This window comes from Schistocerca americana, chromosome 1 (genome assembly GCF_021461395.2).
Source record: "Schistocerca americana isolate TAMUIC-IGC-003095 chromosome 1, iqSchAmer2.1, whole genome shotgun sequence".
NCBI lineage: Eukaryota > Metazoa > Arthropoda > Insecta > Orthoptera > Acrididae > Schistocerca > Schistocerca americana.
This window is the reverse complement of record NC_060119.1, coordinates 420,932,448-420,960,441: the sequence shown is the minus strand read 5'-3', so window position 1 is coordinate 420,960,441 and position 27,994 is coordinate 420,932,448. Positions and strand designations below refer to the sequence as shown.

At 36.9% G+C, this 27,994-nt stretch overlaps 1 protein-coding gene across 1 annotated transcript in view; it reads left to right on the top strand.

The window, feature by feature from the left end:
- Nucleotides 1–27,994, top strand: part of LOC124602442 (serine/threonine-protein kinase VRK1) — a 247,412-nt gene that overhangs the window by 163,729 nt on the left and 55,689 nt on the right. Inside the window, exon 6 of the mRNA XM_047136321.1 lies at nucleotides 1,970–2,186. Within this exon, the coding sequence (XP_046992277.1) occupies nucleotides 1,970–2,186 (217 nt within the window). The remainder of the gene's footprint in view (nucleotides 1–1,969; nucleotides 2,187–27,994) is intronic.

The following is a 27,994-nucleotide window of genomic DNA, read 5'->3' as shown; positions in this document are numbered from 1 at the left end:
TAAGGCAGTCCGATACTATTCCCAAACAACACTTTTGCCATGCAGGGCAGTTTGTATGGTAGGGGCTTGGAAAAAGAAACAAAAAAGATTTTAAAAAAATAAACCACGCATTTTGGCTCTGCCCCCTCTTAAAGAAGCTAAGTGATTATAAAATCAACAGTGCTGATACTTGTGAAGTTTGCTGTTTGTGCATGAAATTTTGTTGAAATCAATCCAGGAGTTTGGGAGGAGATCCTGGACATACATATATACATAAAGTGTTATTAATATATATTAAACTTATGGACTTGATAATGTAATTAAGTTACTGTTTTTACAAAAGTAGTGGGCTCTCAAAATCCATTGTAGAAACCCAAATTTTAGTGTTTCAGAGTTTCTGTAAATCAGGCCAGACAAGTGCCAGGATAGTTGCTGTAATGAGGCTGCGATTGATTTGTCTTCTCACCGTTGCCCACAAGGGCTTTTGTTTCCCTCTAATGATGTCAACTTCATTGCGATATTAAACAATGGGAAGTTCAGGATGGAATAACAACAGTATGAAAAGGATAGGTTGATACTCACCATTTGGAAGAGCCATTGACTTGCAGACAGGCATAATGATAAAGACTGCTAAACATTTAAGCTTTCAGCCAAAAAATCTTTATTCCAAAATAGAGAGAATACGAGAGAGCGTGCACACACACACACACACACACACACACACACACACACACACACACACTCTTTCTATCCTGCAACACAGCTGCTATTCTTTTCCTCTTCTGTACTTCTCTCCCTTTCACTGTTGCCACCCACACCATCACCCCATGCACAGACTCCAGACTCTGCAGCTAGCAACCCATCCTGTCCTCAACATGCTCCTGCACATTCCTATAAGCAGCATAGCGTCCTCCCCCACGCCTACCCTGCTAACCCCCCCCCCCCCCCCCCCATCCCATGCCTGTTCCTTGTACCCACCACCCACGCCAACAACAGATTGCTGCTCATGTCAGACACAGTCAGGTCGCAGTGCCCCTGTGTGTGTGTGTGTGTGTGTGTGTGTGTGTGTGTGTGTGTGTGTGTGTGTGTGCGTGTGCGTGCGTGCGTGCGTGTGTGTGTGTGTTGGGAGAAGGACTTACTTGTCCGTAAGTTTAAATGTTTAGTTGTCTTTTTCATTACATTTGTCTGCAGCTCAGTGCCTCCTATATGTGGTGAGTAGCAACATATCCTTTTCATATTATTGACATTGTTGTATTAAATTTTGTTCTTTCTCCCTGATGTTATTTTTACTGTGAAAGTGTAGAATAGACCAAAGGATTAGGATTATTTTGCATGAGTAAAATGCACATTATGCTGCAGACATTGTTCATGAGTAAGGGTTGCTCCCCTTACACACTCCTATCACTCCATGTATGGTTCATTGAACTTGTAGATTAACTAAAAGACACCCTACCAGAGACAGCCAACTCACTTGATCATGATCAAGTTTCTGTGGTTAGTTTTAAAACAAAAGTTTTCATAGATTTTGTTCCTTCTGTTTGACAAAACAGACTGTGCATTGAACGAAAGTCAATTCATGCATAATATACACCTGTACTGCTGCTGCACAACAGACCACTAGATGTCAAATATTGTAATTATATCCATCTGTATGATGTCATTACATTAAAGTGCAATGAAACAGGATTTGCTGCGTGTAAAACCAAGTGGTATGCTCAGAGTAAAATACAGTTTTGTATTTTCTATCTTTGCTATAGACCAACTGTGAGGGTTGTTATTATGATAAAGCCTATTGCAGTTAAATTGTTCATGTGGATAATCTGGTTTTGATTAAAGTCACCTATTAAGGTCTAGCCATAGATTGTTATGTGAGTGCAGTTGAAATAAACCTTTAGTGTAAAATATTGCTTATTCAGTAAGCAAATGTAAATAAATTGTTTGAAATTCATCTTATGCTGCATGTGTGTATGAATGTATTTTTATTCAACAGGTGGATGTCCTTGAATACATTCATGAAAAATCTTACATCCATGGGGATATCAAGGGTAGTAATATACTGTTAAGTCTGAAGAAAGGCTTGGAAGACCAAGTTTACCTTGTGGATTTTGGTTTAGCAACACGATATTCATCTACAGAATACAAGTTTAATCCCAAGAGAGCTCACAATGGAACCATTGAGTATGAGAGCAGAGATGCCCATGTGGGAGGTATGAAGAAATTACAAAATATATGTTACTAGCTTTATGTTAAATTGTGACAAACTTCTTTTTTAAAATGTATATGTGTAGTGTGGTTATTATATAGTTTGCGTATTGTATTATGTCACTATATTAATCCTCATATTATTGTACGCTCTTAATTCCAACTGTTCTTCCAATGATCACAGCATTCCTTGAAGACTTGTTTGAATGGCTTTTAGCTTTCAAGTGCTTTGCTTAGTGTTTCTTCATTGCTTGATAGTGTGTGTGTGTGTGTGTGTGTGTGTGTGTGTGTGTGTGTGTGTGTGTTTTAGGAATACGCGTATTAGCTGTCAAAATCATGAGAAATTGTTATGTTTTGTACAGCTACAAAAGTAGAGTATATGTGGGCTCACAGACAAGCTACTGTTATACAAATATGTATATATACAGAGTGACTCATAAATGAGAAAAATATTCCAAGAACTGTGTGCTGCTTTGCACAAATCAAGAACCATAGTAAGTTTTTCCTCTCCTGGACTTGTTAGCAAAATAAAAAGAAGTTAACTATTTCTCCCACAGATTTATAACATTTGCATCAGTCAGCACTTTGAAGATACAAGAAAATACTCATTGTATTGTAGACAAATTTATTTAATTGGATAGATAAAAAATCTACTCACCAAGAAGTGGCAGAACACACACACAAAAGATTGTTGTAATTGGCAAACTTTCAGAGCTAGTAGCTCCTCCTTCAGGCAGAAGGGTTGAAGCAGAAGGAAGGAGGATGAAGGAAAAGGAGTAGAGAGGTCTAGGAAAAGGGGTAGATTTAGGAAAAGTCACCTTCTCGTGGTCTCGCGGCAGCGTTCTCGCTTCCCGAGCATGAGGTCCCAGGTTCGATTCCTGACGGGGTCAGGGATTTTTCCTGCCTCGAGATGACTGGGTGTTGTCGTGTCGTCTTCATCATCATCATTCATCCCCATTACGGTTAGAGGAAGGCAATGGCAAACCACCTCCACTAGAACCTTGCCTAGTGCGGCGGTGCGGGTCTCCTGCATTGTTCCCCTACACTCCATCATGGAGTATGGGACATCACCATCATCATCATCATCATCATCACCCAGAACTGCAGGTCAGGGCAGACTTACTGTAAGGGCTGAGAAGGAAAGACTGATTGTTGGGGACTGCATCGGACGACATTTGAAAACCTGAGAGCTTAAAGGTGGAAGACAGGGTAAATATGCAAGACAGAGATTACTACTAAAACATTGTGCACGAGTTGTGTTGTAGGGCGCAATCAGTCATATAACAACTTGTGAATTGCATGATGTTGACAGTGACAGGTGTGCAGACTCATGTCATAAAGTTTGAGCTGTGGATTGAAAGAGTGGCTCATGGCTCAAGGAAGAATGCAGTTTACATCACAGACAAGCTGCACTGTGTTGCCACTCTTTATTCCTGGCTTATGCAGGTGCACTGGAACTTTTGAAAGTTTATTTCACACTTCTCGATTTCATGAAATTAATATGCTTTGCCATTTATTGACATGCAGGAAACATGAGAATTACAGTTTCATGTTTGTACCTGAATGTTTGAGAAGGGTGATGGACAGAATGGGTAGGGATTAGGAGATTGACAGAGAGAGGCAGAATGAGTAGACTGGCAGAGAGTGGGGGAGGAAGAGATTGGTGGAAGGAGAGGAGGAGTAGGACAGAGAGAGGGACTTAAGAGGATATGGACAGAGAGGGGGACCAAGAGCTGGCTGAAACCTGCAGTAGAAAGCTCTTGAGATATTTAGTGAGTCATGGAATGTATATCGGAAAGACAGATTAGGGGCCATAGGAGGGGGAGTGTTCATTGCGGTTGCCAAAAATATTGTCTCTATTGAGTTTGAAATTGTTTGTGACAGTGAAGTTATCTGGTTGTGTAACAGGTGTAGGTGAAACCAAGTTAAATGTTGGGTGTTTTTACAGGTCACTCGATTCTACTGTGACAGTTTTGGAGTCATTAAAGAAAGTCTACAGTCCGTAGTGCATAAATACCCAGTTCATGCAATACTAGTTGGAGGAAACTTTTACCTGGAGTATAGATTGGGACATCTAAGGATTCACTGCAGGGAGTACAGTCAATCAGTTATGCAAAGTGCTTTTGGAAACAGTTTTCCAAAAAAGAAACTAGTTTGGTAGCCCACACACACTTAAAATATCTTTCACTTTGGAGCTACAAACAGGCCAAACCTCATCTACAGCGTAGTGCAGAGACAGGGATTAGTGATCGTGATATCATAGTGACCATGATTATGAAAATTAATCGGTCAGTCTAGAAGGCTAGGAGAGTGTTTCTGCTAGAATGATCAGATATACAGTTGTTGGCATCTCACTAAGGTAATGAATCTGTTTCCAATTTGGCACTGAAATGAATACTGATGCAGAGTGAGTGATCCTATCTGCTAAGATATAGTTGACATTAAAAGCAGAGTATCAATTATGTTATCTTTTCCTATTGCCTGGTCGTACACTGCGAGCATCGATTATCTTTAGTCTTCACCTGTTTTCCTGCTTCTTATTGCCTGTTACTGCTTTTTTAATTAACCTAAAGTTAACATGTTAGATGCATGAGCCCATTGAAGATGACAATATCACTCAGTTAATTAGACTGAAGAATGGAGATGAAGGTGGCTTCAGTGAAGAACATGCATTAATGTTTGTCCAGGTAGCTTTGGAAAGCACTGGAATCTTAATTCACGTTAAAAGCAGCAGCTCATAAGCTAACAGATCTATTAGCAGAAAGCATAATGGAGTCCAGCAGCATATAAGGCCGATTCTCACATTCATTTTTAATAGTCATGTACAATTTAGTGTCAGTAATACATTTCTGTGCTGGAAAAGCTCAAAGTAATAGTACACTGATAGATATCATATTTGTGAAAAACCACATGCCTATCCTGTTGTGGTAAATGGAATTCTGGGTCATGATGCACAGTCAGTCACATTAGATAACTTAGCTACGTGTGTAGACAGTAGCATACCAAATACCTTTCTAATGTGGGAGGGAGACAAGCAAACTAATTCACCTAATGTGAATGAAACATTCATCTTATAGCAAAACCATTAAGCACATGTATCAATACATAGTGTGAAGAGCTGTGTTTCGCAGTCAGTGCTGTTTTGTTCTGGAAAGATAAACGGTTCATCAGTATTGAAAGTCACCAATTTGGGCCTTGTTTACTAGATTCTTGAAAACATATTTATTCTTTCAGTTTTGAAAAAAACTAGAGCTGCAAAGGAATAGTTATTATTATTAATAATAATAATAATATTTATTATTATTATTATTATTATTATTATTATTATTATTATTATTATTACTACAACAGAAAATCAGCAAAAGCTGTTTTTTTAATCATTAGTCTGAAACTTTCCTTGTGTATTGGACTGCATGATTTATCAGAAGATAACTCTGCAGAGCCCAGAAAAGTTGGCAGATGGATGTGTTATCAGTGCCAGTGGTTATCAAGTACCCACTAGGATCTTGTGGCCCAGTAGAGAAGTAGTTGTTTAATATGTCTTATTTTACTCATCTCAGTTAGATGGGGATTTGGATTCTGTGGAATTGGTCCACGATAAAGATGCAAAACACAATTATGTTTCATTCACTTCAAAATTTTATTGCATCTTGGGGAGGGGGGGGGGGGGGGGGCAAAAATAGGAAGAATAATCGCACTAACACTGAAACAAAATCAAACGACTGAAGACACACTGGGCCATGTGGTCACAGTTTCACAGTTGTGATCACGTTTGTAATCTTTCATCTGTTAATACATTTCTTATTTTGTTGGAAGTGTAATTACAATTACTATTATCATAATCAAACAGTTTTATCAGGACTCCTTTTGACAATTTAATATTTTCGCCTGACATTTATATTTTCATACTCCTTTAAAACTTTGACCTCAAGCAATGTTCCACTTACCTACTGTTTTGTTTGCACTCAGTTGTGAAGAATATTGAAGTTTAATATCTTATTGAACTGGAATGGTATACTGAGAACTAGTGGCAGGTAGGAGAGATTCACATTATGTAAACTGGGCACTAAATGAGTTTTAAATGTGGTTAATCTCAATATATTTGCACTGTATCATAGTTGGTGGCCAGTTTCAAATTCACAATTCACAGTACATACAGGTAAATGGAAGTGCATCTCCTCCCTTGTAATTCCATAAGGGAGGAGTATAACCTGACTACTAAGCAACATTTCGTTAACAGTATAAGGAAAAGATACGTTACTACTCACAGTAAAGGTGCCACAATGAAAATGTACGCAACATTAACTACTTCTGACCAAAGCCTTTGCCAGAAAAGCAAAAATACCCCCCCCCCCTCCACCCCCCACACACACACACCTACCTTCATTCACATAAGTTAGTACACCTTACACAAACATGACTGCCATCTCCAGCAGCTTGGACTGAAGTGCTGCCGGCGATTGCAGTTGGGTGTGTGAGTTGTGCTTGCTTGTGTCAATGAATGTGTGCATGTTTCTTTACCTGGTGAAGGCTTTGGCCAAAAGTTAATGTGCAAGTGTCTTTTTGTTGTGCCTGCTGCAACTCAAGTTGCCACCTTTACCACGAGTAGCACTCTTATCTTTGTCTTATATTGTTGGTATTCCAACCTGGAGTTAACATTTACTGTGGCAGGATAAATGATGACAGAATTACTATTGTATTAATGCACTTACAATGATTTACAGTATTGTACCAGACTGTGTGTCACTGTCCAGTAAACATAGTTTGCTGATCATTAATACTTTTAAGGTAAATATTTACTAATTCACCAGAGGTTTCAAGAAACAAAGATATTACACAGTTTCATATCTTTACAGGCACTCTTGTTCCATGTAGTGTATTAAGATGCAGAATTTCACCTTAACCAGCACAGAAATTCAAGCATTAAACTAGCGATATTTAGACATTAATGCGAACTAGTGCATAGATATTATTCATATACCAGTCTAAAGTGATCAGAGGCAGAGATGTTAGTGGTATACTGCTTGGATGCGGACCGTTAAGTGATTCAACAAATTATTGTTATCTGTATTGCGAACATTCGTATTCAAACTATCATGGTGGTGATACGCAGATGCTTCCAAGTTACCTACTGCGGATGTTGGGTAGGGGTGGCTATATAAGGACAGGCATAAGAAAATCGTGTGAATTCTGAAAGTGCATAATGCTTTGAAATTCTGTTAGGTTAGATACTGCTATTTGTAACGGTTTATAAAATTTGTTTCCGGTTAGCAGTTCACAAAAATACATAGAATATTGTTATTACACAGTGTCTGAAATACCCAGTTTTTGAGTATGACATCCGTCTTGAAAGAAATACTTTATGATAATAAATTATTCAAAATCTTAATTACAGACAGAATTAATTAATGACAGGTACTGTCTGATTTAGAAAAAATACAGCAACAAAATTATGTTGTCAGACTTCATATTCTTGCAGTTATTAAAACATTTGCAATTTGGAGGATCTGACCTTTTGAAGTCACTTACTTCATAAGTTAATTACTTTTAGCTAATTGCAAATACGTTCTTGGAAAGTCAGGAATGTCTGCTTTTAAATGATTGGCAACAATATTCCTCTGCTGCTATTACCTTCCCTGTTATAAGATGTTGCTGTAACTTAAATTATCTTTACTGTTTAACTACCAACACTTTCAGCAAAACTAATTGTGTTGTTGTAATCAGGAACATAATTATAAATGACTTAGATATAAGATTGCATGAGATTTTGTATAAACAACAATTTTGTAGATTCCTGTATGTATGTATGTGGTGTTGAATGTGCACCTGTGTTAATGTAGACCGTAAAATTTTGTACTTATCGAGAGCAGGAGCACCCAAACTTTTCCTCTGATGGGACCATTTTTTTTAGAATCCTTGTACTTTGTTCGAACATCTTGGTTATTTTGAAGGTTACATGAAATTTTTTAAAAAATGAGTAAAACTTGTCTTATTTAGTTATTACTTCAATTTTAAATCATTACCAATAACACAGAAATCATAATAAAATTGTTAAAAAATACTTAGTATTGTCAAAATGTTGAAAAAAGTCATGTTATTAATAGTTTTTCGCAGAACTCACTTCCCAGAGAACACAGTTTGGAAGACCCCGACCTGGAGATTCATTGCCTTGACATCAGCTGAACTTAAAAATAATTTTTTGCATTAATAATTATAAAATTAATTTTTTCTGTAATAGTAATGTTGTAATTTATGGTAAATTCAAAATTTACTTGACATGAACTATGCCTTACTTCATACTCCCATATTGTTATTGGACGTAATTAGTTGCAGCGAGTCAAAATAAAATACACAAATTAACTAGTTTTTTGTTAATTGTTCGTTCTGAATTATAGATTATTGCCAAAACTGTGAAATGACATTACAGGACTAAAGGATAAGGATGTTGTGTCCTTCATTAAAGATCTACATGTAGTAGTATATTAAAGCTGCCTGAGGCAGTGTTCAAGATCATGTACCCTGTACGTAATTTAGGACAGGGGTGGGTAGAAGTATTTATGCCCCCCCCCCCCCCCCCCCCTCGCTGCACCTCCATCCAGTTGACACACCATTGTGCACAGACCAGAAACACTCAAAGAAATCAGTTACGGTGATTAATGACAAAAATGGAAATTTTGGAAAAAGCTAAAATATATTGATTAGGATGAAGATCACAATGAGCCCAATGCCAATTTTAAATTCTGCATATTTCATAATGAGTTTGCAACTATTTTTCAAATTTTTTCACACATCTGTGTAAAAGTGGGATACTAGAGAAAATAGTTTAGATTTCAAATGGACTGCTCTTCTAATGCAGATTCTTATAGTTTCACTGAGCACATAATAAAAATTTTAAATCATAAAGTATAACCAGTTGGGATTTTTTTGTAGCTTACCAAAGGCATTTGATTGTGTCAATTGTTCATGGTTCAGCACATAGCTGCTTTAGTGCCTGTGCAAGAAAGAGGACGCAGAAAGTTACACCTAGTGTGTTCAAGTAATAGAAATAATAACATGACATCATATCCGTGTAGATAAATCGCAATAACATTCCACAAGATTCAGTAAATTTATCCAATACTGTTCTTGGTCTGTATTAATGATCTACCATTTTATTTGAATCAGGATGCTGAATTACGATTTTTTGCTGATAATACAAGCATTATTGTCAACTAAAAGAAGCACCACATAGGGGCTTTAAATGTTGGTTCTGTTAAAGTTATCTATAGTTTTGGACAGGTAGGCTAGCTTTAAACTTCATAAAAAATATCTCGTACAGTTTTGTAATGTCAAAACTACCCAACTTACTATTGTTGCTGTTGTTGTCTTCAGTCCAGAGACTGGTTTGATGCAGCTCTCCATGCTACTCTAGCCTGTGAAAGCTTTTTCATTTCCCAGTACCTAGTGCAAACTACATCCTTCTGAATCTGCTTAGTGTATTCATCTCTTGGTCTCCCTCTACGATTTTTACCCCCCACGTTGCCCTCCAATACTGAATTGGTGATCCCTTGATGCCTCAGAACATGTCCTACCAACCGATCCTTTCTTCTATTCAAGTGGTGCCACAAATTCCTCTTCTCCCCAATTCTATTCAGTAACTCCTCATTAGTTATGTGATCTACCCATCTAATCTTCAGCATTCTTCTGTAGCACCACATTTCGAAAACTTCTATTCTCTTCTTGTCCAAACTATTTATCGTTCATGTTTCACTTCCATACGTGGCTACACTCCATACAAATGCTTTCAGAAACGACTTCCTGACACTTAAATCTATACTTGATGTTAACAAATTTCTCTTCTTCAGAAACGCTTTCCTTGTCATTCCGTCTACATTTTATATCCTCTCTACCTCAAGCATAATCAGTTATTTTGCTCACCAAATTCCAAAACTCATTTACTACTTTAAGTGTCTAATTTCCTAATCTAATTCCCTCAGCATCACCTGATTTAATTCGACTACATTCCATTATCCTCGTTTTGCTTTTGTTGATGTTCATCTTATATCCTCCTTTCAAGACGCTGTCCATTCCGTTCAGCTGCTCCTCAAAGTCCTTTGCTGTCTCTGACAGAATTAAAATGTCATTGATGAACCTCAAAGTTTTTATTTCTTCTCCATTGATTTTAATTACCACTCCAAATTTTTCTTTTGTTTCCTTCACTGCTTGCTCAATATAGAGATTGAACAACTTCGGAGATATGCTACAACCCTGTATCACTCCCTTCCCAACCACTGCTTTCCTTTCATGCCTCTTGTAATGGTACTTGAATTACGTAACCATTATGGCACCTCAACGCAACCTCTCGATACCAGCAATATTCTACTGTGTTTCTGTAAAGTAGTTAACATATTTCTGAGACAACATTCAGATTTGATTTCATTAATGTAGAGGTACTTTGATACATCGATATGGTTATGTTGCAATGATATTATTCTTATGTGTATTCTTTCTTTTGTCACCATGATCCATGACATACTTGTAACTCTTGATTTTTGGACGCGTAAGCAATTAATAGTTAGTTGTTAGAGTGTCGGACCTTGAGAAAGTCAAGTCTTGGACGTCATGTTGGAAAGACGCATATTGTAGTCAGCTTATAAAATGTGAACTTTAACGGTGAGGAAGATGTTTTCAAGTATGTTTTGTATTGTGAAGTGATGTTTTGTGTGTTATGTGATACTGCAACAAAAGCAAAAAAAAGAAGTGTAACTTAAATTTGGAATGCTGATTACTTTTTTACATCAGCATTGTGCTAACTTTCAAAGGTCTAATCTTCAAGAATGGTTTGTGAAACACATCTATAAAACTTTTGAATATAGCAGAATAAAACCTAGGCCTCTTTGCATCCGAGCTTGGAATCATAACCACCTAGATTTTCGACGATTGAGCCATGATTTTACAACGCGACCAGCTTGGGAAACACGAAAAGATGAGTGCTTAGTTTATTCATTATTACGTGAAATGACTTTATTAACTGTTATCTAATAACATCTGCCACATAATAACTTTGTTGTTGCCCGAAAATGCAGTATTTAGCAGTGTGAGCAACACTACAATCATTATTAAATTTTAATCTTTGTTATGGTAGGGTTGTTAGACTCTCGACTCGTATATCTGCCATCTGGTTTCTGTACGAATTGCAAATGGCCTTTCACTCTCTGTATTTTACCCCTGCCACCTTCAGAATTTGAAAGAGAGTATTCCAGTCAACATTGTCAAAAGCTTTCTCTAAGTCTACAAACGCTAAAAGTGTAGGTTTGCCTTTCCTTAATCTATCTTACAAGATAATTCGTAGGCTCAGTATTGTCTCATGTTTCCAATATTTGTACGGAATCCAAACTGATCTTCCCCGAGGTCAAGTTCTACCAGTTTTTCCATTCATCTGTAAAGAATTCGCTTTAGTATTTTGCTGCCGTGACTTATTAAACTGTTAGTTTGGTAACTTTCAAATCTGTCAACACCTGCTTTCTTTGGGATTGGAAGACTGAGGGTGTTTTGCCTGTCTCATACATGTTGCTCACCAGATGGTAGAGTTTGGTCAGGGCTGGCTCTCCCAAGGCTGTTAGTAGTTCTGATGGAATGTTGTCTACTGCTGGGGCCTTGTTTCGACTTAGGTCTTTCAGTGCTCTGTCGAACTCTTCTTCCTATTACTGTAGTGTAACAACAGAGGGTTGAAAGTTCTAAGTTCTTGGCTGCACATTTTAATGGAAACATGAACCGGACATATCATGTAAGCAGTAAACCTGCAAAAGCATTGAGGTTGAACTACTATCGCCATAAGAAAAGTGCCAGCCTTGGGGATGTAGCTATCAATGAGGTAACTCGTTTAGCATATTTTCATTCAATGGTGTCCTTCAAGATGATAATTGGGAGTAACACTTCACTTAGGAAAAAAGTATTTATTGCTCAAAAGAAAGTAAACTATAGTGTGTGTGTATTACGTAGGGAAGAAATTTCTGGCAGGATGTAAATAATTAAGGAGTAAAGGAGACTGTTGATTGAATAGCAGAAGTGTTGAGTTGTTCACACACACTAAGGAGAATAAAAACTTCACTAGCTTTTGGAAGAAATCCTTTGTCGATCTCTTAAAAAAACCACCTGTGCAGCTACATCATGCCGGGTGTACACACAATACCTGGACTGCAGATAATCAGGTAGACTAAGGTCAGGGTTTGATGTTTTGTCATGTGGAGAGGATAGCGGAAGAAAAGGGCAGGAAGCAGGAGGGGGATTGGGGAAGGGTGGCTGACAGCCTGGAGGAAGGCAGCAGGAATATGGGATAAGAATGCGTGAGAGAGACGCAGCAGCTGCACATGATAGGAATGTGAGGCTTGGGCACTTTGAGTTTGTGAATCACAGAAAATTATCCTTGCAACATATCCTTTGTTCCCATAACCCTCCTGGCCTCAAGATCTGCTAACCCACTATCTCCACATCCTCTATTCAACAGTTTCTCCTTCCTCTGTTCTGTCACTCCTCCAGTCCATGCCTCCATGTCATTTTTTTATGTGCCACACCTCGCCAGCTCCGTTACCTATTCTGTGCACCATATTCCCCTCCCTCCTGCATTCGTATCCTGCATGCCTGCTGCCTAAATTCAGAAAAAAAGTTCTGTTTTGATTCAGTTTGTTTGTTAAGGATTGTTCAAGGGGATTTTAGGTAGAAAATATAAGTCTCGTAATTGTTTGAGGAGAACAATAGGTAAGCCTTTATCAAAGATGTGTAATATTTGTCATCATTGATGTCTCCAACAGTGTGTTTGTAATGTGGAGTGGGTGCTGCAAAGTGGAACTTCTGAAGTTTTTGAGTTGTGAATGAGTGTGAAACAAAGTGCAGGTAAATACTGTGCATGTGTGTATATAACTTGCAAAATGTACAGTATGAAAATGAATTTGCCTTGGATACGATGAGGAAGTGCATTGAATTTGACCTAAAACTTTGCAACTTTTCATTTAGTAAACTCCTCATTACAGGTAATTAAATTTCTGCTATTTGCACCCGCACCATAACATGTAGCTGCACATGGTCCTGGTAATATTTCTTTAACATCTCCATCTGGTGATGAGCCTGCTGTGGCTTGAAAACTTGCTAACGGTACAGGAAATAAATTATATAAAAATTTAAAAAAGCAACTGGTTGCATATAGCATCCAAATAAATTCCCAGTGTACATTTACATCTACATGCCTACTCCGCATATCACACTTAATTAGCTGGCAGAGTATTCATTGAACCACCTTAATACTAATTCTCTATTATTCCACTCTCGAACAGTGTGGAAAGAAAGAACACCTATATATTTCCGTGCGAGCTCTAATTTTCCATATTTTGTTATGATCATTGTTTCTCCCTATATAGGCTGGCATCAACATAATATTTTTGCATTCAGAAAAGGAAGTTAATGATTGAAATCTCATGATAATGTCCTGCCGCAACAAAAAACACCCTTTGTTTTAATGATTTCTACACCAGATCTTGCATCATGTCCGTCGCACTCTCTCCCCTATTTCTCGATAATGCAAAACATGCTGCCCTTCTGTGAACTTGCGCGATGTACCCTGTTAATTCTGTCCAGTATGAATGCCATGTTTGAAGCAGTAATCCAAAAGGGGATGGACAAGCGTAGTGGAGGCAGTCTCTTTAGTAGATCTGTTGCATCTTCCAAGTGTTCTACCAATGAAATGCAGTCTTTGGTTCACCTTCTTTGTAACATTTTCTGTATGTTCTTTCCACTTTAACTTGTTTGTAATTGTAATTCCTAGGTATTTAGTTGAATTTATGGCCTTAAATTTAATGGGGTTATCATGCAACCAAAGTTTATTGGATTCCTTTTACTACTCATTTGGATGACCTCACAATTTTCATTATTTATCATCAATAGCTGATTTTCACACCATACAGATGTCTTATCCAAATTGTTGTGCAATTTGTTTTCATCTTCTGAGGGCTTTACTAAATGATAAGACAGTATCATCTGCAAAAAAGTAAAATGTCTGCTGAGATTGTCTCCCAAGTTGTTTATAAAGATAAAGAACAGCAGTGGTCCTATAACACTATTTTGGTGAACACCAGAAATCATTTATGTTTTACCCAATGACTTTCCATCACTTGCTACGAAATGTGATCTCTTTGCCAGGAAATCACGAATCTAGTCACATAATTGATATTCCATAAGGACGCGATTTGATTACAGAACGCTTCTGAGATACAGTGTCAAAAGCCCTGTGTAAATCTAGAAATATGGAATCAATTTGAAATCCCTTGTCGACAGCACTTAACACTTTGTGTGAGTAAAGAGCTAGTTGTGTTTCACAAGAATTGTTTTCTAAATCCGTATCGACTATGTGTCAGTAGTCTGTTTTCTTAAAGATATTCATAATGCTCAAACACAACACATGTTGCAAAATCCTGCTGCATATCGACGTTAATTATATTGGCGTGTAATTTAGTGGATTATTTCTATTGGCTTTTTGGATATTGGTCTGACCTGCGCAACTTTCCAGTCTCTGGCTATGAATCTTTCATTGAGCAAGCAGTTGTATCTGATATAAGTATGGAGCTGTTGCATCAGAATACTCTGAAAAGAGCCTAACCGGTATACAGTCTGGACCAGAAGACCTGCGTTTTATTGACTGACTGCTCTGAGGATATCTACATCTAAGTTTCCCATGTTGGAAACTGTTCTTAATTCGAATTCTGGAAAATTTACTACTTCTTTGGGGAAGGAATTTCAGAAGAGTTGTGTTTAGTAATTCTGCTTTTGCGGCACTGTCGTCAATAATACTTCCATTACTATCTCGCAGAAAAGTCATTGATAGTGTTTTGCCGCTAGTATATATTACGTACAACCAGACTCTCTGGATTTTCTGCCAGGTATCGAGACCTTTCGAGCTTTTGCAAAGGACTGCTGATCTTGGAGCTTTTGCATTTGTTTCAGTTTGGCATTCTTTTTTTGAAGTTTCTGCAACAGTGTTCTGGCCTGTTTTGTATACCGTGAGGGATCAGCTCCATTATTTGTTAATTTATTCAGTATGAACGTCTAAGTTGCTGTCGATAATATTTCTTTGAATTCAAACCACATCTGGTCTATTCTTAACATTGTTAACTTGGAAGGAGTGGTAATTGTCTCTCAGGAAAGTGTCAAGAGAATTTGTATCTGTTTTCATTTGTTTGTTGGTATTTGCCAGTTACGGAGCTCCAGATTATTTGTTGCTAAGAAGCGAAATGTATTTCCACAACCGTTAAGTATTTGATCAGGCTCATGAACTAATTGCTCGAAATAATTTTCCAAGACTGCATTTAGCACAATTTCAGATGATTTTATGTGTACCTCCAGATTTGAACAACTATTTTCACCAGCATATCAAGGGTAAGTTGAAGTCCCCATGAACTATAATTGTACGAGTCGGGTATTTGTTGTTGTCGTTGTTGTTGTCTTCAGTCCTGAGACTGGTTTGATGCAGCTCTCCATGCTACTCTATCCTGTGCAAACTTCATCATCTCCCATTACTTACTGCAACCTACATCCTTCTGAATCTGCTTAGTGTATCCATCTCTTGGTCTCCCTCTACAATTTTTACCCTCCACCCTGCCCTCCAATGCTAAATTTGTGATCCCTTGATGCCTCAGAACATGTCCTACCAATCGGTCCCTTCTTCTTGTCAAGTTGTGCCACAGACTCCTCTTCTCCCCAATTCTATTCAATACCTCCTCATTAGTTATGTGATCAACCCATCTAATCTTCAGCATTCTTCTGTAGCACCACATTTCGAAAACTTCTATTCTCTTCTTGTTCAAACTATTTATCGTCCATATTTCACTTCCACACATGGCTACACTCCATACAAATACTTTCAGAAACGACTTCCTGACACTTAAATCTATACTTGATGTTAACAAATTTCTCTTCTTCAGAAACGCTTTCCTTGCCATTGCCAGTCTACATTTTATATTCTCTCTTCTTCGACCATCATCAATTATTTTGCTCCCCAAATACCAAAACTCCTTTACTACTTTAAGTGTCTCATTTCCTAATCTAATTCCCTCAGCATCAACCAACTTAATTCAACTGCATTCCATTATCCTCGTTTTGCTTTTGTTGATGTTCATCTTATATGCTCCTTTCAAGACACTGTCCATTCCGTTCAACTGCTCTTCCAAGTCCTTGCTGTCTCTGACAGAATTAAAATGTCATTGATGAACCTCAAAGTTTTTATTTCTTCTCCATGGATTTTAATACCTACTTCGAATTTTTCTTTCGTTTCCTTCACTGCTTGCTCAATATACAGATTGAATAACATCGGGGAGAAGCTACAACCCTGTCTCACTCCCTTTCATGCCCCTAGACTCTTACAACTGCCATCTGGTTTCTGTACAAATTGTAGATAGCCCTTGGCTCCCTATATTTTACTCCTGCCACCTTTAGAATTTGAAAGAGAGTATTCCAGTCAACATTGTCAAAAGCTTTCTCTAAGTCTACAAATGCTAGAAACGTAGGTTTGCCTTTCCTTAATCTTTCTTCTAAGATAAGTCGTAAGATCAGTATTGCCTCATGTTTTCCAACATTTCTACGGAATTCAAACTGATCTTTCGCGAGGTTGGCTTCTACCTGTTTTTCCATTCATCTGTAAAGAATTCGCGTTAGTATTTTGCAGCCATGGCTTATTAAACTGATGGTTAGGTAATTTTCACATCTGTCAACACCTGCTTTCTTTGGGATTGGAATTATTATATTCTTGTTGAAGTCTGAGGGTATTTCACCTGTCTCATACATCGTGCTCACCAGATGGTAGAGTTTTGTCAGGACTGGCTCTCCCAAGGCTATCAGTAGTTCTAATGGAATGCTGTTTACTTCTGGGGCCTTGTTCCGCCTTATGTCTTTCAGTGCTCTGTCAAACTCTTCACGCAGTATCATATCTCCCATTTCATCTTCATATATGTCCTCTTCCATTTCCATAATATTGTCCTCAAGTACATCTCTGTTGTATATACCCTCTATATACTCTTTCCACCTTTCTGCTTTCCCTTCTTTGCTTAGCACTGGATTTCCATCTGAGCTCTTGATATTCATACAAGTGGCTCTCTTTTCTCCAAAGGTATCTTTAATTTTCCTGTAGGCAGTATCTATCTTACCCCTAGTGAGATAAGCATCTACATCCTTACATCGAGTCGGGTACGTGTTTGAAATTAGACTAAAGTTTTCTTTTAACCTTTCAGCAATTGTACATCTGAGGTGGGAGGTCGGTAGAAGAATCCAGTTATTATTTTATTGTGGTTGCCTGTAATGATCTCCAGCCATACCAACTCACAGAAACTACCTACTTTAATTCCAGTACAAGATAAACTACTTCCAACAGCAACAAACACATCACTGTTAACTGTATTTAGCACATCCTTTGTGAACACAATTAGGTCAGTCACAGAAATTTCGGATGAACTTGTCTCCAGCTTTAGCCAGCTTTCAGTGCTGATAACGATTTGAACATCATTGCTTTCTGGTAGTGCTGGGAGCTCTAGTACTTCCCCCACACAGCTACGTCAATTGATAACTGTTATACTGATGTAACAGGTCTTGGATTTACGTTCATCCTGTATTCGACCTGCACTGTTTAAGACTGAAGCCCTTTTTGTTTTTCCACAAGACTCTCTAACCTAAAATCCCTACATGGTTGCAGAACTGTCAGAGCCTCCACTTGGCTCTGTACCAGAGGTCTGCAATTAGTCTTGTCAACTGTACTTCAAATGGTAAGCTCTGCTTTCATCTCCGCTAGCAATACTGGCAAAACTTTTGCGAGCAAGACTGGCAAAACTACAGATAGTCACTTAAAACTAGAGAGAATCTCCTCTGATGCAGAGCTGCATACATCATTGGTACCAACATGAGCCACCACCTGCAGATGGCTGCACTGTGTGCTCTTCATAGCATTCCATGTGTGGAATGCCTCCACCCAGTATACATACGGAGTGCACACTGGCTTTCTTCCCCTTCTTGGCAGCCATGCCCCTAAGGACCCATAACACACCTAACATTGGAGCTCCCAGCTCCCAATAATCGTACCCTTTGTTACTGCCTGGATCTTGCAGACTAAGAGATTTCCTCTGAAACAGGACTAGCGATTACATCTGGCTGAGGTACAATGTCACAGTTGCAGTTGGCATCCACAATGAATATAGTGAAAATGATAGTTATTGAGATAAGTGATGGGGAAATAGAAACTCCATTAAAATCATTCAGCAGAGGAAAGGCTGCTAGACCTGATGTGATACCTGTAGGATTCTCTGTAGATCATGCTAAAAAATTTACTGCCTGGCGGCAACAGGTCATTAAAGGTCACTGAAGCGAAAAGGCATTCCAAATGATTAGCGAAAGAGCAAAGTCATTCCCATTTCGAAGAAGTGCTCTGAAACAGATAGGTCTTTATCACTTACAACAATCTGCTGTTTAATTCTGGTACATGTTTTTCACTGCAGCATTATGAACCCCATAGAGTTGGAAAATCTTCCCAGGTATTAACATGAATTTGCAAATGCCAATGCCATGAAACACATCTCTCTCTCATTGTCCTCCAGATCCAGAAGACAGTAGATAGTGCCACCCATGTTAATTCCTGTACCTAGACATTCCACATCAATAGGTGAGAAGACCAATTATCTTGTGATTACATGATTATTGACCAGTCAGTAGTAACAGTCACAGCAATTAAATATTTAGGAGTGTGCACTATGTGTGACCAAAACTGGTACAGTCACATAAAACTAGAAACTAGTTGTAGGGGAAACAGATGCTAAGAATGAGGTTCATTGAAAGAATCATACGGAAATATAATTCACACATAAATGAAAAACCTTTTACTATTATTATTATTATTATTTCTCTTTCCTGTCTCAGACATTATGTCTGGTTAAAAATGGAAAGTGACACGGATCTTGATCAAGCGTGACTTCCTTTTATCTGTACGGTATATGTTAGATTGCATTTAGAAACTTTCGGGTAGTTGAACATGTATCAATAATTACAGATTTCTGTAGTTGTATATATACGTTTGGATGTAGCTGTATTGCGTTGATGTACTGGTAGATATTGTGTGGTATGACTCCTGTAGTTGATAGTATAATCGGTATGATGTCAACTTTATCCTGATGCCACATGTCTTTAACTTCCTCAGCCAGTAGAATGTATTTTTGAATTTTTTCTCCTGTTTTCTTCTGTATATTTGTTGTATTTGGTATGGATATTTCGATTAATTGTGTTAATTTCTTCTTTTTATTGGTGAGTATGATGTCAGGTTTGTTATGTGGTGGTGTTTTATATGTTATAATTGTTCTGTTCCAGTATAATTTGTATTCATCATTCTCCAGTACATTTTGTGGTGCATACTTGTATGTGGGAACGTGTTGTTTTATTAGTTTATGTTGTATGGCAAGCTGTTGATGTATTATTTTTGCTACATTGTCATGTCTTCTGGGGTATTCTGTATTTGCTAGTATTGTACATCCACTTGTGATGTGATCTACTGTTTCTATTTGTTGTTTGCAAAGTCTGCATTTATCTGTTGTGGTATTGGGATCTTTAATAATATGCTTGCTGTAATATCTGGTGTTTATTGTTTGATCCTGTATTGCAATCATGAATCCTTCCATCTCACTGTATATATTGCCTTTTCTGAGCCATGTGTTGGATGCGTCTTGATCGATGTGTGGCTGTGTTACATGATACAGGTGCTTGCCATGTAGTGTTTTCTTTTTCCAATTTTCTTTCTTCGTATCTGTTGATGTTATGTGATGTAAAGGGTTGTAGAAGTGGTTATGAAATTGCAGTGGTGTAGCCGATGTATTTATATGAGTGATTGCTTTGTGTATTTTGCTAGTTTCTGCTCGTTCTAGAAAGAATTTTCTTAAATTGTCTACCTGTCGATAATGTAGGTTTTTTTTGTCGATAAATCCCCTTCCTCCTTCCTTTCTGCTTAATGTGAATCTTTCTGTTGCTGAATGTATGTGATGTATTCTATATTTGTGGCATTGTGATCGTGTAAGTGTATGGAGTGCTTCTAGGTCTGTGTTACTCCATTTCACTACTCCAAATGAGTAGGTCATTATTGGCATAGCATAACTATTTATAGCTTTTGTCTTGTTTCTTGTTGTCAATTCTGTTTTCAGTATTTTTGTTAGTCTTTGTCTATATTTTTCTTTTAGTTCTTCTTTAATACTTGTATTATCTATTCCTATTTTTTGTCTGTATCCTAGATATTTATAGGCATCTGTTTTTTCCATCGCTTCTATGCAGCCGCTGTGGTTATCCAATATGTAATCTTCCTGTTTAGTGTGTTTTCCCTTGACTATGCTATTTTTCTTACATTTGTCTGTTCCAAAAGCCATATTTATATCATTGCTGAATACTTCTGTTATCTTTAGCAATTGGTTGAGTTGTTGATTTGTTGCAGCCAGTAGTTTTAGATCATCCATGTATAGCAAATGTGAGATTTTGTGTTGGTATGTTCCAGTAATATTGTATCCATAATTTGTATTATTTAGCATGTTGGATAGTGGGTTCAGAGCAAGGCAGAACCAGAAAGGACTTATTGAGTCTCCTTGGTATATTCCACACTTAATCTGTATTGGCTGTGATGTGATATTATTTGAATTTGTTTGGATATTAAGTGTGGTTTTCCAATTTTTCATTACTATGTTTAGGAACTGTATCAATTTAGGATCTACTTTGTATATTTCCAATATTTGTAGTAACCATGAGTGGGGTACACTATCAAAAGCTTTTCGGTAATCAATGTATGCGTAGTGTAGCAACCTTTGTTTAGTTTTAGCTTGATATGTCACCTCTGCATCTATTATCAGTTGCTCTTTACATCCTCATGCTCCTTTGCAACAGCCCTTTTGTTTTTCATTTATAATTTTGTTCTGTGTTGTATGTGTCATTAATTTCTGTGTAATGACTGAAGTTAACATTTTGTATATTGTTGGTAGGCATGTTATTATTGTTATTATTATTATTTTAAACTTGTTCAGTTAATTCTTGAGTATTGCTCATCAGTCTAGATCCCTTACCAGGTAGGATTAATAAAAATATAGAAAAGTCCAAAAAAAGCAATATGTTATGGCTAGTGAAGGGATTTTAAGGTGCAAATTATGATCAGAAAAGGGGGAAAGAAGGTTTTGAAAATACACACAAAAAGTTGCTGACGAAATTATGTTGCTTGTGTTTAACCCAACTTGATATGTAACAGTGCGTAACAGTTAAATAACAAATGCTCATCTTCGTTTTTGATTATCTTCGATGCTGCTGTAACTGTAAAAGAATTTGCAACTATCTGCTCCACCAAAATTTGCTGCAACTTGCTGAGTTTTGACAATGTACCTAATTATTTGGTAGTGCCAAGAGAACTTTCAAGAAATTCAGATTGATATGATGTTTCTCTTTGAGAATTACATGTTTATTGTTTAATATGGTTATAAAATGGTAATAAAATTGCCTCACAACAACTGTTAGAAAACTGGGACTCTGGTGGCTGACTCATCACTCCATATATATTGTTTTAACAATTACTGGTTATTTCATCCATTATTGGAAACAGAAAATTTATTGATTACAATTAAAAACTTGGTGGAGTATACAGACTGAGATAATGGAAGTATGTATTAATTTGTGCCTCTCTATTGCAAAATAAAAGTTTTATGCAGCATTTAGCATTGGAATCCATAAAATACCGGTATGTTCTGTAATAATGCTTTTTATAAAGTTGCTTATATTATGAAGATTATTAGTAGGAAAATGTTCCTAACATTTGCGTATGTTCATTCCCTAAATACTAACCCCAAGCTAGTTTCACTTCTCCTGAAAGGTACTCTGGAATCACAAAATGAGAACTGCTTATGTTCATTGTTCAAGTTTCAATTAGTAACAGTCAAGTTAACCCAGAGATATTTGTATGCTTGCTAAGGTTGGAACAAAATTAATGGCAGAATGTGAATCATTATAATAAATTGAATTATAAAATGACTACATAATTGAAATAAGATTGTTACAAAATTCCACCCCCTCATAGTATCACAGAAGAGAATCAGATATGATACTCTGCCAAAAATTTCATATTCAATGAAATTGCTAGAAACATAGTATAGAATTCCTCAGAAGACACCATTCAGTCCAACATGAAGTTGACTTCAGCGAACATAAAATTACCAGTTAGTGTAGTGTATCGAATATGCAATAACTATGAATAAATGCACAAAGTATAGCTTAGCGCAGAGATTCAAATTTAAATCTTGTCTATTTCCACATAATTTTTAAAAAAATCTAAAAGAATCAATTACACATAATTATAAAAAAATTGTACTTTCTTCAGTGTTTTATGCTTGTCTCCCTGCTTGAGAAGATCCTAGTCCATTTGTGGTAACACCTTCTTTCAGTTTCTTTATTCTCCTCTGGACCATCTGCCTTGCAGGCAGACATTTACTGTGTTCAGTGATTTCTGCAAATACGTACAATTGATTTTTAGTCATTATTCACCACTCCAACACACTCACTATTCACCACTCCAACGCATATGGCGTAGTGTACAAGGAAATAATTTTACATGGTTGATGCTCAGATACCCAGGTACAGTGCTTATATTAAATAGTCCCAAATTTCACACATATGGTCTCACAAACAGTATCTTTCCAGCAAGATAAGTTTTGATTATTTGTACCAGTGTGAGTGCATGATTTTCCTAAATGGCATTTGTGGGTCATATGTACTTTCTCAAATGTCACCTCCAGTATAGAAAACAACTTAAAACAAGTATAGATAGCTTCATAATTATTTTATGTTTTCATTGACTCTTTTCCAGTATAAGGAAACACTCCACAGTACATGCTTTTGTGCTAGTGTTCCTCTCATGTCAGCGAAGTGATGTGTATGTTCATAGAGTAATAGAACCAGTAAGTAATAAATTCCTTCTTTCAGTGCTGTAAAATTGTTATTTAAGGTAAGAAATACTATGCAAGCACATGATTTTGTGCAAGTATTACTCACTTTCAAATTCCTTCAATTGTACTGTGTAAATAGCATTAATTGTCTCTCATAGTACTAATGTTCTTTTGACATAAAATGCTGAAAGCGTATACATCATGACTCAATAGTACACTTGCATTTCAACACGTCTGTTACCTCCCATAAATCATTGACATAAATTTCGCAATTTCACTACTCACAAAATGCAATAAAAGTGAAATTTGTATGTTCAAATGCATCTCTAGACAAACAAATGATCTAGAGTGCAAGTTTACAAGTATGCCACTGAGGCTATGAAACTATACAATAGCAAAATGTGAAAAACAAGTGTAGTAAAATACTGTAATACATAACAAAACTTGATCATCTTGTTCCTTGGCCATTGATTTTACAGTACCTGAATTGTGAACAACTCATAAATACAAGGTAGTAAGAATGTGTGTGTATGAAAAGAGTATTGACTAAATGGCTTCACAAACTGATGTGGTTCACATCACTCAGACAAACTCTTCTGTATATTATTCAATATGTCTTTGCATAGATTCTGTGTGTCTGCCATAGAAATGGATAATTCATATTTTGTCAATAAGATATTTTGAAGAACATAATAGAGCGAGTTCATTCAGTTCAGTTAAAACCACTTTTTAATAGATTGTGTAGCACAAACGATGTAGAATTTTCATGTGAACATGTTTGAGACATTTTATTAATGAACTCTGACATCTTCGTAATAGTCTGTCAGATACTCAGCAGCTTGATGGCAAGAACAGTGGTATAAAGTAATATTGATCATATTCATTGTGTATCACTAACTCCGTTTTTCCTTTACCAGTAGCACAAAAATCCTGTGAAATAGACAATATGTATCTATAAAGAGGCTAAAAGTGAATCGTGTGCATTACCAGTAGCTCAAAACAATATCCATCTCCTCCTTACTTATTATGACTGGACTAAAAAATCAGCCACAGAACGTACATAAAAAATTTGACAAATTTGCAGCAATATTCTCGTTATAATGTAATGACTTGTAACAAAGTAATTCTCACATAGTAATTTTGTAAACAAAATAGCTCCTGTATCTCTTAACCTAAAGAAATATATCATTCATTGTCAATAGTAATTCATGTGTGTGGGTTTTTTCTTAATATTACTAGCACAACTTACTAATTTCAAGTATAAAATTCTGTGTGCATAGTGAAGTGCTCGCTTCAAAGCAACTCAGCACAGTTTAGTTTTAAATACTATTTAAATATAGGTTACTTAGTGTGTACAATCCACTGCTTTAACAAACTCTTCCAGTGACAAGCAAAATGTATCTCACATATGTGATAGTACCTATGATGTAACTTTCAATATACAGTAGTGTAGTTGACAAACTCACAGAATACAAATAAGATGAAATCAATACAGAAAGAAAATAATGTTTCAGTACACAGAGTGAGACTCTTTACAAGATTAACATTTCATGTTTTGTTACCGAGTAACTTTCCTATGTGACTTACGCCATTTTTTTTTCTTTCAAACATGCAAAAAGTCCATAATTCCACAGTATTAGTCAAATGAAAATTGACATTCACAAGTCAGACATCAGTAGCAAGAATAGAGTAAAAGATCAATCGGAGAGTAACTGTACCATCAGAAAGCTAAATTTCAAAAGCAAATGGTTCAGGGCTGGGCCCCTAGAGGTTGCCACAGTCTTAATGTTGTGCAAAGAAAACAATTTCTCTGAGGGAATATTGACATAGTTGTAGAATAAAATCATATATCACACTTTATGTATTCAGGAAGTAGCATGTAAAAGATTTTTGGCATTTCCACTCCACATCATAACAGTTCTTTTTCTTTCCTTGTCTGGAAGCTCTTAGTTGTACTACATTTCTTAAACCTCTCCCCCCTCTCCCTCTCCTGCTCTCCCCCCCCCCCCTCTCCTGCTCCCTCCCCTCCCACTCCCCCCTCTCCCTTTTTATTATTATTGTTATTACATTAATCTGTAAACGTTTGGAAGAGAACTTGATATAATTTCCAATATATCAATGTATATGTCAAAAAATTCTTGATCCCTTTATTGCGGAGTTTATTCAAATGAAACCTGGTCAGTGCATCTACCTTTGCCATACATGTAAAGTGGCACCATGTAACTGCGGGTATGGAGGCACCATCTATTGGTAGACAGACCGACATGTGCTCACCGTTTGATGTTGCATAGCATCAGTGTGGTTTCATGCCAAAGAGAAGCTGGTCACACAAGTTATTGTCCACTACTGAACATGAAGGCAAGTAAGCAGGAACAACAAGGAGTCATTCAATTTTAGGCAGCGTAGGGAGTTGGAGGCCATGAAACATATCGGCAGATAAAGGCTGGGTACGGTGAGTACAGTCTGAGTCATTCAAGTGTTGTGGAATGGAGCAAACGATTCCTTGAGGGACACGAGTCACTGGAAGACGATGCTTGTCCTGGACAGGCTCACCATGTCATAACACCGGAAATGATTGCAGAAATGAATACTTTAGTCTTAGACATTATCACCTCCTCAATCTCACAAATCACAGTATCACTGTCAGCCTCAGCACTAGAATTAACACTTTGTTTTCCCCTTTGGCACATCATCACTAGACTTGCTAGTTTCAATGTTGGCACAGACATGTACGCTCACATTTCCCATACCTCCGTTACTCATCAAATTATTTGTACCATAAAGATCAAAGATATCATCAACACTTTCACTGCCGCCCCCCCCCCCCCCCCAACATATTTTTACTATTTTCTTGACTCTGTAGATTATGAAAAGCTTTTGCATCCAGTCTACATCCATATCTTTCCTGTTTCTAAATCTCTCCTATTGTATTAATCAAACTTCATTTCTCTCCAGAATTTTTTGTCCAAATGTAATATGCCCTCCTGGTGAGTCCCCTTGCTACTGAATCATTGGGATTCTTCCCCCCCCCCCCCCTCCCCCCCCCCACCACACACACACACACACACACACACACACACACACACACACACACACACACACACACACACTGGCAGGCACCTGTCGAGGCAACCTTCAGTTTTTGTGATCACTGCCTCTGTTATCTTGTCTCAAGTTATAATATTCCTGTTCCTAATACTGTCTCTATTACTCCATTGATCATCCCTTCAGTTTCCTCCCCCATGATAATTATTTCTGAAATAATTTCCATCACTCCTCACATAGTGATCCCAATTATTACTCTGATTCTATCAGTTTGGTTGATATCTGTTATTCCTATTAGAGTTACTTTCTTGATTTCCATTTCAATCTAAAGCTCCGTCACATTTTAGGTATTCTTCTACAGATTCATAAGGTCCTTGCACAAGTCCACACTGCACTTTACTCGGAAGTCGCCTTTTCGAGGTGTCAATCGGAGCGAACTCATCAGATGGTTTGTTTAAATGGATTAGTCTCCTAAGCTGTTTTTCGAAAAATGCTTTCATGCCTTCCTACTCATCTCTATAAATCAGCCCATTCAGAAATTCATCCTTCATTCTTGCTTGCTCTGTTTCAGATCAAAATTTATTTAAATAAGTCTTAAATGCATCATAAGACATTTCAGTATTAATATTTTGGTTTGCCCACTGTAGCATATCCCCATCTGAAAACTTCTTTACAAATTTGATTTTTAGATTGTCAATCATATCGCTTACAAAGTTTTCCCTTCATTGGTGTAAAACCTCCAATTGTTTAATTGAAATGTTACCCCACAAGTCAGCACAATTATTGCTAAAGCTTTTAGCTACAAAATTTTCCTGCAACTCAGTATATTTCTTGTTCATACTTTTCACTTCATTATATCTATATTGGTATTTATAAGTTTTTCTACATTAGTGACTTTTGAAGTCTGTTATTGCAATGATCTTCTAATTTTTTAAATTCTAAGTCAGACTTCTTGTCATTTATTACATTTTTCAGTGCATCACAACTACATTCAGAAGAATGTAATATGTAGTTATTATTATTATTATTATTATTATTACTATTCTGGAAAGCTCTGAAATTGTGTTTGGTATGAGCAATTTCCGCATTGATTTCTGTTTCGAGAGTACCAACTTTGGCTTCCACAGACCCAACTCCTGTTTCCGATTTGTTTCTGCCTCATTTTGATGCTTCGTGATATCCTCTTTGTTCTTCATGATTCTTGTATTACTATTTTCCAACTGTGTTTAAAGATTCTCCAAAGTATTGTTTGTTTCAGTAATTTATCCACCTAGACTAATAGCTGTTTTGGTTAATATCTTTGACAGTAATTCTACAATTCCATTGTTTGAGCCTACAGCCTCAGTTGCTTCAAAACCGAGAAATGGTGAACAAGCATTTGCATTATCATTTCCTACTGCTTTGTTATTGTCACTGTGGTCCTGTTCTACCTCACTGTTTACTTCAGTTACATTTTCATTATCGGTAATGCTGCTGTTTAAACCTCTAACATTGTCTGCTGTCCTTTCTTGATTTTGCTCTGCTACACTGTCTTGGTTACTATTACTCGCCATATTGATAAACAAAGTTGTAAACATTTTGAATGAAAAGTTCAGACTTCACACTAAAATTCTTATCTTCACATGACATACTCCACTCTAAACAAAAAAGGATAAAACAACCAAAGTACTTATCTCAGCTGTCCATGACAATGTAGTTTCGTGCTACAAACATTTATTTTTATTTATTTATGTATTTTTTCTGTGTCTGCCTTTGGTGACAACTTTATGCTTTATTCACCTTTTTGGAACAATATATGTTTATTTCAGATT